Raw genomic sequence first — 16,841 nt, 5'->3', positions numbered from 1 at the left:
TGAATCGAAGAGTTTTGTCAAAACTGAAAGTGATTTTTAAAAACCTAGAATAAAATACCAGATCATTTGATTTCTGGATACAAAATACTTTTGTAAATACCAAATACTTTTTCTGAAGCAATTAAAGAGTTTACAAAAGAAAAGATACACAGATGGTAAATTAGCACTAGAAAGTTACTCCACGTCATATGTCATCAGGAAAATGCAAATTAAAACAACAGTAAGGTACCACTGCACACCCAGTAGAATGGCCAGAATCCAGAACACTGACATCACCAGATGCTGGTGAGGATGTGGAGCAACAGGAACTCTGATCGCTGCTGGTGGGAAGGCAGGACGGTGCAGCCGCTTTGGAAGAAGGGTGGCAGTTTATTACAAAACTAAACATACACTTATCATGTGATCCAGCAGCTGTGCTCTTGAGTATTTACCCAAAGGAATTGAAAAGCTATATCTACGCAGAAACCTGCACACAGATGTTTGTAGCACCTTTGTTCGTAATTGCCAAAACCTGGGGACAACAAAAATGTCCTTCAGTAGGTGAATTACAGGTAAACTGGTACTTACAGACAGTGGCATGTTCTGTGCTAAAAAGAAATGAGCTGTCAAGCTGTGGATGGAACTTAAATGCAGGCTGCTACTAAGTGGAAGAAAGAAGCCAGTCTGAAATACCTACATAATGTATGATTCCAAAGATAGGACGTTCTGGAGAAGGCAAAACTATGGAGGCAGGGAAAAAAAAAACAGTGGTTCCCAGGGGTCGTGGGGAGGAAGGGGGAGGACTAGGTGGCGTGCAGGACTTTCAGGGCGGTAAGGCTGTGTGACCCTCTGAAGTGTGGGCGTGCACTGTTGTACACGTGCCCAACCCACAGGATGGACAGCATCAGGAGCGACCTTAGCAATGCTGACTCTGGGCTGGATGATGAGCCATGTCAGTGTGGGGTCATCAGTTTGACAAGTGTGCCCTCTGGAGGGGGACGTTGGTACTGGGGGAGGCCCTGCACTGGGGGGTGGGGGTAACGGAGTCTCTGTGCCCTCCCCTCAGTTTTGGTGGGAACCAAAAACTTCTCTAAAAAGTACAGTCTATTAAAACATTTTTGAATCCATTTTATAGTTGTATTTCGTTTGTGATGAAGCAGCAGCCTGTAAGGTGGAGTGAGCTATTGCTGTGGTCAGGAATGGGAATCACTGTTTATAAAAACAGACAGCTGAGCTCCCTTAGGGTCCTCGGGGGCATCACTCTTGAGATGCTGAGTAATTTTGTAGGTTCCTTGTGAGTTTGCAATGTTGGCGTTACGTGTAATAATTTTAAGATCTGAACATGCAGCCATTTTGAAGGGACAATAATTTGTAATGGTTTATTTGCTCAGAGACATCAGCATACCCATCAAGGAAATTAGACCATGACATGCATGGCCCTCATTTTTTTCCCAAGACTCCCTTTAGGAACATTGTGTGATTGTGCTCAAAATTTCCTGTAGGGAGCCATTATTTACTAGAGTCAGCCTTGATATAGCAATATAGTTTTTGTAACTATTAACATTAGAACCATAATGAGTAAAAACAAAGAAGACTGAACACAAATGGTTTTTCAACCCCATATTCACATGTGCCAAGAAGTGACAGACTCCTCGGGGACAAATACATCAGCCACATTCTCAGTTCCTATCCCTGTCTCCTGCCAATCACCAAATGGGCAGACCATAAAGTCAAACTCAGATTCTGACACTCAGCCACGAGCATGGACAATAATTAGAAATGGAATTCAACGGCTGAGAATCAGATGGGCAAGCAAGAGCCGGAGAGAAGGTATGATTGCCACGCACATGACCGGGCGGGTGGACCAAGGACCACAGAGGCCTGGATCTGGACGAGAGACAGAAAACTCAGTCTGTTAGCTCTTTTTGTGCACAGATTAGTTTCTGTGAAGGAGGACCGTCAGTAGTTGTCCAGGAACAAGGCAAAAACGAGGCAAGCTAGAAATGGCGAGTCTCATTGCGTATTTGGAGGGTACCCCAGATGGCTGATGCGAAGCGCAAAAGTTGGTCTGGGCGTTCTATCCCTGAGTGGGGGCCAACTAGGAACAAAAGAAAAAAGAAAAATTCAGTTGGTTTTAGAGTCCAGAAAATACTGAACATTTTCCCCCAAAGGGTGAGAGACTGTGAGCAGTGTCTTCCCTGTTCTTCCGTCAGCAGCTCTGCCTTACACCAGGCCAGGCCTGAAACAGCCCCCCGTCAGAATTCTTGAGGTGGAATTGACAGTGACCAGGTTAAGCATTTTCTCCTCCCACCTTAAATGGTGTTCTCGTTTGAGAAGTTTATTTTTGGTGATGAGAGTATTTAACTTGGCGATACAATATTGCACACATTTAAAGTCCTCTTCGGTAGATCCTTTCCCCCCACCCCCATACTAAAAGTCTTCTGAATAATGCTGATTTTATTATATAATGCCATTGGGTATTCTGCCAAATGTTGAGCCTAGGTAAATGTTTTAAGCTTCCAGAATGAACTCATAAATCTTATATTAAGATGACTCAATAATAAAGTGTGGCTGGTCGAATGCGTGATAATATCGTACAGTTAAATCCTGTTGTCTTTTATTGAAGAATCTTTTAATAGAATATGACAAGCAGTCCGAGCAGTTGGATATAGAAAAAGAACGTGCTAGTAATTCTGAGCATCGTGTGGAAGACCTTACAAAACAGCTAAGGAATCTGACTTTTCAGGTAACTTTAAATTGAGTAAATACATACATGAAAATTGTAATAAGGATTTTTCAATTCCAACCTTTTTTGCATAAAAAATTAAAATTAACACATAGAAAAATTTATTTTCCTTTTCCCAGTGTTGGGAGAAGAATATGACAAAAAAGCTAGCAACCACCCTGTCTTTCTACTGCTCTAATCTCAGTTTCTCTGGGATTTTTGTTTCTGTTTTCTTTTTTTTCATTTTGCCTTTTCCTCTGTCAGTGCTCCTGGTCTCTCATAATGTTTGCCAAGTTAACATCAACCATGATCATGTTTTAAACTTACTTGCGGTTTTACATTTTCATTCTGTGGAATTGACTTTGAAATCTTCATTTTTTTACACTATGCCAGCATTCTTATTAATGTTCCATTTCATTCTTCCTCTGCTGTGTATATTTCCTGCATGTTTACAATCATGAGTCATTTGTCGTTCTAGTGTGAAAAATTAAACTCTGATAATGAAGACCTGCAGGCGCGTGTTGAGACGCTGCAGTCTAACTCCCGGTTGTTGGAAGTGCAGATTTTGGAAGTCCAGAAAGCCAAAGCAATGGCAGACAAAGAGCTGGAAGCTGAAAAACTTCAGAAAGAACAGAAAATAAAGGTACAAACAGTTCCGTGGGATTAATTCACGTCCTATAGTGATATTTTTATTGAAGCGCCTAAGTCGGGGAAAGGCTGGTGCGTAGCCTTGGTTCGTGCCGCAGAGCTCATCAGCCCCTGCTGTGCGCTGGCTCTGAATCTGAGCATCCAGGCCAGGATCTCTGGGGGTGTATTTTTAAAATTTGGAATGATTTCCAACTTTCTGTATTTTCGTGTATCAGATTTATTTTATAACTCCGTCACAATTACCTTTTTTTAATGTTGGTTGGCTTGGGGTGGGGGGCGTTTTTATTTTAATTTTAGGAGCATGCCAATTCTGTGAATGAACTTGGAGAACTTCAGATACAGCTTCAAAAGGAGAAGAAACAGCTTCAGAAAACCATGCAAGAATTAGAGCTGGTTAGAAAGGTAAAATAAAACACCAGACTCAAAACTGATAGCTGTGTTCACATGGTTAAACTAGTCTATAAACACTGAAAAGAGGTACTTGAAAAACAAAGTTATTTGAGGTGCTAAAATTTATAAATTATTTGCCTCAAAAAATTGAAAATTTAACTTAGTTCTCTGAGTTCCTATCTCTCCAGAAGTATCTAGACTCACAAATTATTAGACTTTGGTTTGCTGTCTAATTTTTTGTACATGATCGTTGTATGACACATGATTTAATTAATGTCAAAAGCTGAAATTTGTGTTATACTTAGAACTTTTCTCAACTTTTTCAAAGATGAGGCTAAAATGAAAGGTACTCTAAGAGCTGTTTAGAATATGAATATTTGATAAATTAGAGCCCCATAAGAGTAGAATGACCAATGGTGGTTACTAAAAATTCTAATGAATTACAGTGAAACTGAGAAAGTTAGGTTAAACTGTTACAAAAATACTTTGCTTTGTGAAATTACAAACTAGAAAGTATCCAACTTCTGGTTTCTTCATTAATGTGTAAACTTTTCTATATTACGGAAAACCGGAATAGAACCTGTATATTCCTGAGGCATCCTCGTAAGAATTTTTAAATGAAGTAACTGACCTAGTGCTGTGTGGGTAACTGACCTAGTGTCGTGTGGGTAACTGACCTAGTGTCGTGTGGGTAACTGACCTAGTGTCGTGGGTGGGTCTTTTATGTACAATGTGTGCAGGATGCTCAGCAGACCACACTGATGAACATGGAAATTGCCGATTATGAACGTTTGATGAAAGAACTAAATCAAAAGTTAGCTAATAAAAACAGCAAGGTAGAAGATTTGGAGCAAGAAATTAAAATTCAGAAACAGAAACAAGAAACCCTGCAAGAAGAAATGAGTGAGTAAAGCACAGCCCGGTCTACCTCAGTCGTTTCACCTCAACACAAGACGGGAGGGGAGCCACACTGGTGGTACGGCTTACTGCCCGTGGCGGCCCAGCCAGGTCTTCCACACGGTCCGGGATGTGACGCAGGACCAGCGGGCTGTAAGCCCACTGTCCTTCCACAGGTGCAGGCACGTGGGTGCGTGATGCATCCATTTAGTTAAACCCTTCTCAGCCACCTGCTGTGTGAGAAATACAGAGATCAAAACTGGTCCTGTCCACAATTTGCTGATTGTCAGCAGAGTGGGGTAATTGAAGCAGCAGTGAAATCTTTCTCTTTAAGATTATTATATTCCATTTTACCCAAAAAGTAATTTCCGGTGTAAGCCTCTAGAGCTGTAAACATCCCCTTCAGCACTCCTTCCGCTGGAGCTGACAAACTGTTTTTATTTTAATTCAGCTCAAAATATTTTTTAATTTCCTTTGAACTTCTTCTTTCACCCATGGGTTATTTAGAAATGTGTTTTTTAATTCCTAAATAATTAAAGGAATTTTCGGATATCTTTCTGACTTAATGATCTGTAACTTAATTCCCACCCTGCATGGTTTCAGTCCTTTTAAACTTGGGTTTTGTTTTATGGCCCAGAATATGATTTCTTTTGGTGAGTGCTCCCTGTTCACTTGGAAACGTGTTAGACTGGGTTAGCTGTTGGGTAGAACGGTCTATCTAGTGTCAGATAAGTCAGTTGTTTAAGTCTCCTGTGTCCGTAACAGTTTTCCAACTACTGTCCTACCAAGTACTGACAGAGGCCTGTTGAATTCTCTGACCGTAATTGTGGATTTCTTTCTCTTTTCAGTTTTGTCAGTTTTTGCTTCATTTATTTAGAAACTCTGTAATTAGCTGCATGTACATTTAGAATTATTACTTGTTCTTGATGATTTGATCCTTCTATTATTGAGAAATGTGTAATAACTTTTTATCTGTTGTGTAAAGTCTGCTTTGATGTAAATACTAATATAACCATTCAGCTTGCTTTCATTTATTATTTACACGGCATGTCTTTTCCCATCCTTTAACGTCAACCTAAGTCTAAAAGTGTCTCTTTTAGATAGCATATAGCAGTCTTGCTTTTCTCTTCAAACTGACAATCTCTGCCATTTAATTGGAATGTTTAAAATGGTTTTTAAATATAATTTATGTGATTGGGCTTAAATCTACCACCTTGCTAATTGTTTGCTTCTTGTAGCTTGTTTTCTTCTTCTGCCCTCTTGTGAATTGTTTTCATGATGCTGTTTTATCCTTTATTAGCTCATTAGCTATACTGCTTTGTCAGGGTTTAGTGGATGCCTTAGGGTTTACAGTATGAATGTTTTATGAACGTAGCCACATCCGTGTAGTGTGTTGTCTGTGGCTACTTTGGTGCTGCTCTAGTACAGTTGAGTAGTTGTAACATCCTGTATGGCCTGGAGGCCTTATAATATATATTATCTGATCATTTAAAATGTTTATCAACCCCTCTTTTAAAGGAATGAAAAAAATTTTTTTTAACATCTACCCCCGTATTTACCATTTCTGGTGTTCTTCATTCCTCCGTGTATCTCCAGATTCTATCAGATACGACTTTCCTTCTGCCTGAAGAACTCCCGTTAACTTACCTTGTAACATAGGCAACAGGCATTGAATTTTCTCATGTTTTGTCTGAAAAGCCTTTAGCCTGCCTGCATTCTTCAAAGATACTTTTGCTGGGTATACAATTTGATGGTGTATCTTTGTGTGTTTTCTCCTTGCTTGTGGTTTATTGAGCTGCTTTAATGTGCGGGGTTTTTATAGTTTTCTTCAGGTTTGGTGTCTGAAAGGCCATTATTTCCTTTAATATTTTTTGTGTAAACCTCCCTCCATTTTTCCCCCAAGGATTCCAGTCTCACACATTAGACCACTTGATACAGTCCCATAGGCCAGTGATGCTCTGATCATTTTTCTTCACTTTTCTGAGCTCTTAGGGAAATATTTTCTGTCATTATGTCTTTAAATTGTTATCTGCAGTATCTATTTGGTTAATCCCATCCAGTCACATTTTCACTTTAGATATCGATATTTTTCTGCTTTAGAAGCTCCATTTGTATTTTGGTTGTTTTCATTTATCTCTTCATTGTGTTCATGTTTTCCTTTAATTCCTTTAGCATATTTAAGAACTCTTTTAATGTCATTGTTTGCTAATTCTACCATTTCTGTAATTTCTAGCTTTTGATTAGGTTTTTCTCCTGTTTATGAGTCACATTTTTCTGCTGCTTTACATTGGAAATAATTTTTTAGTTGGGTGTGACTTTTACATTGTTGATGCTGGATTTTTTTGTACTCATTTAAAGAGCCCTTTTTAAAGGCAGTGGGGAAAATGACTGCCCAGTGTATCAGATTAACTCAAGAGGTGCAGAATCTGGGAAATACCAGCAGCCTTGTGACAGCGCAGGCCTTGAAAGGCTGAGCTGCGGGTTGTGGTGGGCCAGGAAGAAGGTAGGGAGGCCTCAGGACAGTGCTCCAAGTGAAAAATGAGCTGGCTCCCTCTGCCTGGCAGGTTAGAAACACACGTCTTCTTAATCTCAACCCCTCCAACCTCGGGCCCTGTCTGACTTCTGCCTTAATTCTCATTATGCTCTCAGGTAAAGAGGACGCTTCCTTTCTCCTGAGACACGCCTTGTGCAAATTTCATCTGCTGTTAGTCTTCCTGTCATGCCCTCGTCCTCCCACCCCTGTGCTCACCTTTTGGAGTCCTTCCTAATCTTAAATGTTTGCTGTTCTAGGAAGTCTTCCTTGTCCCAGGCAAGTATCACCTGGTAGAAGCATTTGCCACCGTGGAGCCCCATGGCCTTCCATATTTCTTATTTGACATTTATATTTGCTTGACATTATTAGGTTATCCTGAATGTTATCCCCTGATTTCATTCTGCACTCTGAGCTCAAGAACTTAGTCTTTCTTATCATAATTCCTGGAGCACCTAAGGCCTCGTATGTGATGTGTGCTTTGTTGAGTCTTTTTAGGGCTGGGTAAATAGTAGCCAGGAAGTAGCTTATCATAACATATCATAAAGGCACAGGTAAGGTGTTCCCTTATAGTCCACCTGCTCTTATTTACCGAGTGCGGCAGTTGGTACACGTGGGATCAGCTGCATGAAGTCATCCTGGCGCAGTCCCACGGCCCGGACCTGGTCTAGACTTGGCGTCAGAGCACGCTTCTTACAGACCAGGTCATAAACTTGAGGCTCACGGGCCACGTGGTCTCTGTGCGTTCGCGACAGCTGTGGCCAGGTTGGCCTGCTGGTGGTGGTTGATACTGTGACCTGGACAGTGAATCCACTTATTCCCAGTTGTATTTGTTTCTTCTTTACCTCTGTTAGCATGAAAGTTTTTTGCTTTTTATCATGTTTCAGTGTGTTCCTGAGTGAACTCTCTTTATCCTAGAAAACAGTATCACAAAAACAGACCAGGTCTGTGCTTCTGATGTGATGGGAAGCACACAGTACCTCTTTTGAAGTAGTTCTTAAAAGTAAAGTCTTCATCTTTTAGATATACAATAAGTATATACCTTTATTTTAGAGACACATGCTGAACATTTACAGACCAATGGACTCTAGGGGTGGAGGGACCCCTGGGGCACAGGAGTAGGTGAGGGTGTGGGTCAGGGGTTGGCAGACGTTTTCTGTAAAGGGCCAGATGGTAAATACGGCAGCCTTGCAGGCCCCGTGGTCTGTGTGGCTGTTCCTCGGTCTGCCGGTGTTGCACTCAGGCCGCCGTGAGCAGCATGGGGGCAGACTGTTGGCAGAATCAGGCAGTGGCCAGCAACTTGTGGGCCCGATGCCTGGTCTAGATGAAGGGGGTGAGCCATTGTTGTTGTCAAAGCTGTGACAGGCACGGCGAGATTTGTGGTGTTGCTGTCACTGGAGTTGTGTGTGTGAAATGTTCATAGTGAAAAGTGGAGCCAGGTTCCTTTTAAAGGTGTGTTGGTACAAAGAAAAGATTAGTCACTTGTTCATTTAAATCCACTCACAGAAACTGTTTCTCCTCTGAAATCATTTCTCCCACTAGCCTCCCTGCAGGCGTCAGTACAGCAGCACGAGGCAAAAAACACCAAAATCAAGCAGTTGCTTGTGAAAACCAAGAAAGAACTGGCAGATTCAAAGCAAGCGGTATGCTCATTTCTCAGTTTCCTACTTTAATACTTACTCATAGAGTATTTATGAATAACTCCTTTTTTTCATTTAACCAAGTTTCTTATTCTGTAGGAGACTGATCATCTAATACTTCAAGCGTCTTTAAAGGGCGAGCTGGAGGCGAGCCAGCAGCAAGTAGAAGTCTATAAAGTAAGACTCTTTACTTTTTAAGATTTAAAAAATATCCAAATATCTGTGTAGAAGTGGGATTTTTCTGAAATGACACACACACACACACACACACACACACACACACACACACTCACTCTCTCTCTCTCTCTCTCTCTCTCTCTCTCTCTCCCTCTCCCTCTCCCTCTCCCTCTCCCTCTCTCTCTCTCTTTCTCTCTCCCGGGACACCCTGCATCAGAATGTTGAGGAAGTGGAAGCAGTAAAGCCAAGTGTGCCTTCTGACCATGTCTCCCATTTACTTTAACTTTAAGCTGGGTTCTTTTCGTGTATTTGGAAACCCATACTACAGTGTCTTGAGGTATTAATTAAGCATTGAGCTCTAACATGTGGCCTGAAATTGTTTCATGATTGACTTTTGGGTCGATTTTGATTTAAGGAAAACCAACTTAATTTATTGAGAAAATGTTCTACTCAGATTGTCCCACTCTTTCAAAATAATAAGTTAAAAATTCTATTTAATTGTGTCCCTTAAATGTTGTCCTCTCTCAAAGCTCACGTCTGTGTTTAAGACAGGCTGTTTAGTGAGTGTGGCTCTGATAGACTGGGGCCTGACTGAGCGCCTCTCCCCAGATCCAGCTGGCCGAGGTGATGTCGGACAAGCACAGGGCCCATGAGCAGCTGAAGGTGTCGGCGGAGCAGCACCAGCGCACGCTGGCCGCGTACCAGCAGAGGCTGGCGGCCCTGCAGGAGGAGTGCCGCGCCGCCAAGGTGCGTCCTCCAGGAGCCCGCCACCCCGACCCCAGCCCACCCCCAGCTCTCACTTGCGTGGACATGGGTACATGTTGTCTCCATTTCAACCTTGGTTTCCAGTTTCCGTGTGGAAGAAAGTTACTTTTTAAAATTGTTTGTTGGAAAGCTGTTAGAGCTCTTTCTGAGGCTTCACGATCATGAAACCAAATTCTAATAGAATGGCCGCTCTCGCTCCTCAGCACATGAAACAGGCTCTGAAGGGGGCTCGTTACATGTGCAGCTCTGCTCGGCCACCAGGGCAAGAGAGTCTTGGGGTCACGGGTCACTTTGGGAACATAGAAGACCTAGGGTTTACCTCTTCCCACTCTCCTTTGAAAACTGAAGTTCAAGTAGCTTAATTTCTTTGGATTAATTTTTATTGTATTTATAAAAAGAGAGAAAAGTGGAAATCGTTCTGAAATTGCAAAGGCAGGTAGTGCTGTTATTAAATGTATGGGCAGTGAATCAGTCTTCCAGGGAAGAAAACAGTTAGAAACATGCGTCTTGTCAGATAAAATTAGGCCACTCAAAGGCTATTAGAAAGTGTAAGGCCAGAAAAAGTGTACTTTTTTTTTTAACCAGGGGGATAAGGAGTTTCAGACATTTCACTCATTTTCAGAAAAGGGTTTTCATCTTAATTCACGAATCTTTGAAAGAAAAGGGGACCATGTGACACAGACTTGCAATAGACAAACTTCTCTCTCTCAAATGTTACAGGCAGAACAGGCTGCTACCACTTCTGAGTTTGAGAGCTACAAAGTCCGAGTTCACAATGTCCTGAAACAGCAGAAGAACAAGTCTGTGTCTCAGACCGAGACCGAGGGAGCTAAACAGGAAAGGTAAAGTCCGACCTCGGGAAGCGCTCTCCTCCGCAGGGCCAGAAACCCCACTTCCGCTCCTCCTGACTGGAATGTTAGGTGAAATCACCGATGAGAGCAGAGTCGGCCTCACCATGACTCCAGATGGCAAGGGAACCGTCGCTTTGAGGGGCACAGTTCAAGCTCAGAGAGATGGAGGCATGGGGAAGTAGGGGTCATGACACGGGGCCGAGCTGGGACTTGCAGCCACACAGTCTGTCCACGTCAGGACGTTCTGGTCACAGTGGAAGGACAGACCGTAAAGTTGCGTGAGGACTTTTTCCAGTTTGAAAATTGAGACATGGAAGAACAGAACGCTTCCGTGATGCACTTACTCACCACTAGCTAGGCCAACCTTAAGTTGCTTAAAAACATTGTACTTATTTCAAAAAGTTTTAAGCTAAATACTAAATTCTGGTCTACAGTTAAATTTTTCTTCTTAAATTTATGACCATCTCATTTGTATGCTGTTTCAGTAGCATATTGTTTAACGCTTCTTTCACACTAGCATACAGATCACTCCTGAAACAGGCGAGGAGTGAGCAAGGGAGAGCCTTCTGCAGCGAGCGTCTGGCTTTTGTGAGCAGAGGCCCTGCATTAGAGCCATTTCACGTCCGGCTCCGACTGTTCTCAGTAGGACTAAATATCCTGCCATGTTTGTGTGTTGATGCATGTGTTACTTTTAGTTTAAGTACTTAATAAACTAGGGGACTGTCGGCTGAAAGTGATGAGGCTTTTTTCTGTCGATAGCTCATCTTAATGCTGAAGTTGAATAGTGACACACTTAACATACAGAATCACCATTTACAAAAGTTATTTTTGATCACGCCAGGATTTTGAGTTAAAATTATTTTAATGTAAATATTTTACATTCCTTCTACTTTCTTATACATGAAATACTTTTTTTAAAAAAGAAGCTAATAGTGCATTATACCACTTGTGGCAAAAGTGAGGGTTTTAACTTTTTCTCCAAGGACTTTCTTTCACTGTGACTTGATATAACGTGCTGTTCTCACAATAGTTAGCTTAGAAGTGTGTGATTTATTTTTTTTTTTAACTAATGGCATAGTCTTGTAACATAAAATAGACTATTTTGATGTTATTTCATGGTCTGCTCCATTTGAATATGTAATTTGTAAATTCAGAGACTTCTGTAAATGTGTAGTGTCTGAGATCTACAATCTGACTATAACATCTTTAATATCACATTAACCCTTTTTCCTGAATTCTTCTGATTATTATATTTCCTTTGGTTTCATCCATAATAATGGCAAAAGTATGGCATTGAAAGATTAAATGATTAAAATTTATTTGAAACCACAAAATCAGGTTTACCTCTTTCAAAAGAATTTTTAACTGTTTATTTCTGTTTCAGAGAGCACCTGGAGATGTTGATTGACCAACTGAAAATCAGATTACAAGACACCCAGAACAACTTGCAGATGAGCGTGTCTGAGCTGCAGACGCTGCAGTCTGAGCACGACGCCCTGCTGGACAGGCACAACCGGACGCTGCAGGAGGCCGTGGTCAAGGAGGCTGAGCTCCGCGACAGGTAGGGTGCCGGGCCTGCTGGCAGGCTCACCGTGCTGCCCTGGGGCCGATACAGACTGAAAGGGGAAGATGGGTGTTTCCAAAGGCTGATGACTTGCTTCCTCCACCTTCAAGCTCCTGCTTTTCGTTGTTACCGTACTTTGGTTTTTTAAGAGTAACTTTATGTGCTCATCCAGTATCCTGTCTCTCCTGTGGCCTTCATGGCCAGATGCTTCCTAAAAAAAGGAACACTATTTTCCAACCGGGTGTCAGACAATACGCATTTTCCTGTCTCTAGAGGAAGACTTTCAAGTGCTGCTGGCTGAATGTTCCTTTGCAGCCGTGCCCTCAGCTCGGCACACCTGCACTTCATTCATCGGTGCTTCCAGTGAGCACGGGGGTGTCGGCAGCATAAACGTGCTGTTGCAGACGAGGAGTTGAGTTCCTTGATACAGCAGTCGGGAAATATTTGCAGATATTTGTTGTGTCTTAGAATCTTCGCGGAGCCGCTCCCTGTAGGGCCGTGGGGCTGCTCTGCAGACCTTAGGTGCGCTGGTCCCGCAGATGGAGACGCTTCACTTCCTTGGCTTCTGCTCCTTTGACAGCAGGACTCGCATGTGTTAATCTTGTAAATCAGTGGTTCAGGGAAGAGCTATGGGTTCTGTAATTAACCTGCCACCAGGCTCTCCATAGATTAGGGTCCTTCCTCGTACAGCGGTGTGCACTTGCTGTTTCCATCAGGAATGCCCAGCACTCACTCTGTACTCCAGAGAAGTTGCCACAGCTGTACTGCTAACTCGAGTGACGTGCGCGGGCGCCTCTGAAGGCGCTCGGTCCCCCAGGGGCATCGGAGCACCTGCTGTGTGCCAGTCACCGTCCGCAGTGCTGGAAACCGTTCACAGCATTCTTGGTTATTTTAGGGGTCTTCCTTCCCCCTACTTCCTCCAAAACATTAAAGACTAGTAGCATTGTTGCTCTCCGTGCCCTGGTGTGAGGCGATGGCTTTCCTTTACGTAGCCTCCTCTCCCTTGAACAGCTGACTTTCGCACTGTGTGTGTGAAATGGTGAAAATGACCACAGGGTCATCGTGAGGCTGAGCAGCTGACCCCCACGCTGCCCAGACGACCAGCTTGTGGAAATGCCTGTAACCGCCAGGGCAGAGGCAGCACGCAGGCGGGGCTCAGCCTCCTGCAGCCACGGGGGTACAGTCGGAGCAGTCCCCGCTGCCACCTGAAGCCGGAAGCCCTGTCCGGGCTCTGGAGTGTAGCCCCTGACCTCCATAGAAAGCATCGTCAGTGCTGACGGTGCCCCTTACTCTGTCCGTGGGCGCTGTTCAGACAACGCAGAAGCTGCGGGTTCCAGGCCGCGGCTGCACTCACGTTCTCTGAAGTCCAGCCGGTGTGAACTTGGCCGTTAAGATCCTTCTTCTGACACATGAGGTGTTTGTACTGCGTGTCCCCCGCCAGCCTCTAGTCCTGCTTTGAAAGTTTCATGGGTGCTGACGTTTAGCACACAGAGGAAAGGTCTTGGGCGCCCCACGCTAGGCCACGAGCAGACTTTTCGGTTTCATCTAAAATTGGCTCCATATTGTTTGAATTTCCGAAATCATGCTTATATGAAAGGAGCCAAATACATAAAACTTCAGCACTACAAGCGAACCATTAAAAACAGTGGTTCCCAGTTGCAGGCCCAGTGGGTAGCGTCAGGCAGATGGCATACAAGCTGCGTGGGGAACTGCTGCAAGTGAGCGACTGGGGGCCCTCCCTGGGAGCGTGCGACTCACCGGCTCTCAGCTGAGAGCCTGTGGTTGACGAGGGCCCTGATTCCAGCCTGCAGCAAGGTCAGGCACAGTGGTAGGAAACCAGGCCCTTGTGTTTTTTAGAGCTTCGTGTTAATTAGTTTAAAATGGCCAAAGACACTTTCCTTTGCGGCTTTCCTTATGAGTCAGAAGGAGGCCTTCTTTTTCATGTTTTCATGTTGATAAAGAAGAAGAACATTCATCCTGGATTTCTCTGAGTTGCTATATAGGATAACCTGCGGAAGGGGCCTGATTTCAGGTCCGATGAGTTTATGTTCTGATGCCACCCTGTTCTAGCCAACGGTGAAGGAAGGGGCCTGGGTCTGAACTGGGGGAGCCGTGGTGGGAGCAGGGGGGCAGTATGGACGTCTGAGTGGACCTCTGCAGCCCCGCTCTCCTGCAGCCCTGTGTCCCAGGTGCTGGGGTAGAGGGTGTGGACATCTGAGTGGACTCCTGCAGCCCCACTCTCCCGCGGCCCCATGTCCCAGGTGCTGGGGAGGGGTGGACATCTGAGTGGACCCCTGCAGCCCTGCTCTCCCACAGGCTGTGCTCGCTGCAGTCAGAGGGCTCGCTGCTGAGGTCGGAGCACACGCAGGCCGTCAGCCAGCTCACTGCCCAGAACGAGGCCCTCGGCAGCAGCTTCCGCGAGCAGGTGCGGCACCTGCAGGAGGAGCACCGGAGGACAGTGGAGACACTGCAGGGGCAGCTGGCCAGGGCCGAGGCCCAGTTGGCCCAGCACCGGAGCGAGCCGCCTACCAGAAGTGCGTATGTCCCCCGGGCACTGCCGTCCCTGACCCGCATCTCTGCTGCTCCGTCCACCCTCTCGGGTCCACAGAGAAAGTAAACACTTGACCGGGTGACAACCACCTCCCTTCTGTGACTGGGGACTCTGGCCTTGCTTCCTGGGGAGACTTGAACACTGAACCCTTCTTAACTTTACTGGACGGCCTCTGTAACCCCTCAGATACCGGTTTTCACAGGCCGTTCCCTCCCAAGTAATCGGGTTTTGCTCCTCTGGGACTCGCACATGCTCTGCCCCGACACCGGTGTTGGCTGCATCTGTTCGCCATCAGATGCGAGTGTGTCTGGAGAGCCTGGAGCTTGGCGGCTCCTCCCTTCACTTCCTCATGGATCAGGCTGCAGTCCCCACACTCCTGTCTTCCATTTTACTTCCTGGAGGAGATGGGGACTTGTCAGCCAAGATGAGGCCACGTTTAGTATTAAGAATCAGCTTTATACTTAACACTGGTTCCTTGTCACCAGGGCACTGGCAGTGGTAGGTCACTCGTCAGGGTCAGAAACCAGCGTCAAGAAAACTTAACACAAGCCAGGCATCTCAAAGGACGAGAGCAGCCCGGGAAACGCTGGCGTCCAGGGGCGGCAGCAAAATAAGCAGTTAGCAGACGCCAGAGCCCGGCCCGTGCTGCGGTGAAGAGGGCCCAGGGTTGGTGCTTGTGAAAGGGGGTGGGGGTGGTAGGGCCAGTGTGGAGCAGCTTCACAGAAGGGAGGACAAGTGACATTCAGAGTTTAAAAAATCTGGTTAGAATTGTGGTCCTTTACCTTTACACAGCTCTGAGACCTCAGGCAAAGCCATTCAATCTCTCTGGCCTTGCGGTTTCCTGGGGTTGATAGGGTAATGTGTTTGAGGGTGTCATCAGTCTCCCTTCCCCCGCAGTGGGGGTGACCAGCCGGTGGGGAGTCTTGCCCAGGACTGAGACACGTACTGTCCTGGATCTGGAATTCTCCTCCCAGACACTGAAGTTGCAAGCAGGCGGGGATGGGCACCAGCCGGCAAAGGGATGAGGGCAGGGGCCAGTGAGAGCGTCCTTGGTGCAGGCCTTGTCCAGGGCAAGCGTCCCTGAATCACCAGGACCTCAAGAGTAGCTAGAACCAGTCTGAGAATGTCCGCAGAGTTGGCGCCAGGCCAGCCCTGCGCCACGTCACCCAGTGGTTCACGCTGATGCGAGTAGCAGTCGTGGCCTCATGCTGTGACTTAAGGGCTAGAAGTTCAATAGCTAAGATCTTAGGACTGTTTTAGGAATTCTTTCTTTCTACACCATTTACTTGTCTTCTGGTCATTCACATTCCCTACCATATCATTTGACATTCCTCCAATCACTTAAATTTTATCATGTGTCTCTGCTAATGCTGAATCCATGATTTTGAACAATCTCACATTTACTCTTTAAAAAAACAAATGAAACAGGTACAGCTTCTTCCCACCAACCTGTGAGGAGCCTTCGAGAGAGAAGCGCCGACCTCCCTGTCCTGGACGTGCAGGCCGCGGCCCGGGAGCAGGGGGAGGGCATGGAGGACACCGACACCGAGTCCACGCCGCCCGCCGGCGCCCGCACGCCCTTCCTAGAGCAGCTGCTGAATTACCCTGAAGCGAAGCTCGGTGTGTTTGTCTGTTTAATCGTGTGTTTGTTTAACTCTGCTGTCCTGTCTCATATTACTGTAGTTTATAAATGCTTTTTCAGCTGCTCTAGTAGAATTTTATTCAGTATTCCACCCTTTTTCAAATGGAAAACTTACCTGCAGAATGAAGCAAGAAAAATTTTTTTTAATTTTTTTTCAGTAAAATGCTAGTTCTGCCCACAGCTGGAGGCAGAAGTAGGTGGTGGGAAGTTCTGTGCTGGGATGAGAAGTGGGATAAACTATTCTCCCACCTTCTGAGAAACTGGCAGTTTTTTATTTATTCCTCATAATAGTGCTCAGTTTGCCTTATTCAAGACAGCTTTATTCTTCCCTGTAATGAACATTAATTCCCTAATTCGGGGGACTCTGCCATCTTCTCGAGTTTCTGGGTCTAGGGGGAGGATGGGTCACGGGTGTCCTCGGCCCTGGGTCATAGTGAGCGGACACTGTAGTCATGGTTCCTCCTGGAGAAGGTGGTCCTGGA

General features: G+C 45.1%; 1 protein-coding gene across 1 annotated transcript in view; it reads left to right on the top strand.

The window, feature by feature from the left end:
* GCC2 (GRIP and coiled-coil domain containing 2) overlaps positions 1–16,841 on the top strand; it is a 37,741-nt gene that overhangs the window by 14,990 nt on the left and 5,910 nt on the right. Inside the window, exons 10-20 of the mRNA XM_072951218.1 lie at positions 2,606–2,725; positions 3,183–3,347; positions 3,650–3,754; positions 4,483–4,645; positions 8,712–8,812; positions 8,909–8,986; positions 9,596–9,733; positions 10,472–10,593; positions 11,987–12,163; positions 14,483–14,700; positions 16,146–16,337. Coding sequence (XP_072807319.1) covers positions 2,606–2,725; positions 3,183–3,347; positions 3,650–3,754; positions 4,483–4,645; positions 8,712–8,812; positions 8,909–8,986; positions 9,596–9,733; positions 10,472–10,593; positions 11,987–12,163; positions 14,483–14,700; positions 16,146–16,337 — 1,579 coding nt within the window. The remainder of the gene's footprint in view (positions 1–2,605; positions 2,726–3,182; positions 3,348–3,649; positions 3,755–4,482; positions 4,646–8,711; positions 8,813–8,908; positions 8,987–9,595; positions 9,734–10,471; positions 10,594–11,986; positions 12,164–14,482; positions 14,701–16,145; positions 16,338–16,841) is intronic.

Source organism: Vicugna pacos, chromosome 28 (assembly GCF_048564905.1).
Source record: "Vicugna pacos chromosome 28, VicPac4, whole genome shotgun sequence".
In the NCBI taxonomy this organism is placed as follows: domain Eukaryota; kingdom Metazoa; phylum Chordata; class Mammalia; order Artiodactyla; family Camelidae; genus Vicugna; species Vicugna pacos.
The sequence above is the reverse complement of the archived record's forward strand: the minus strand, read 5'-3'. Positions and strand labels throughout refer to the sequence as shown.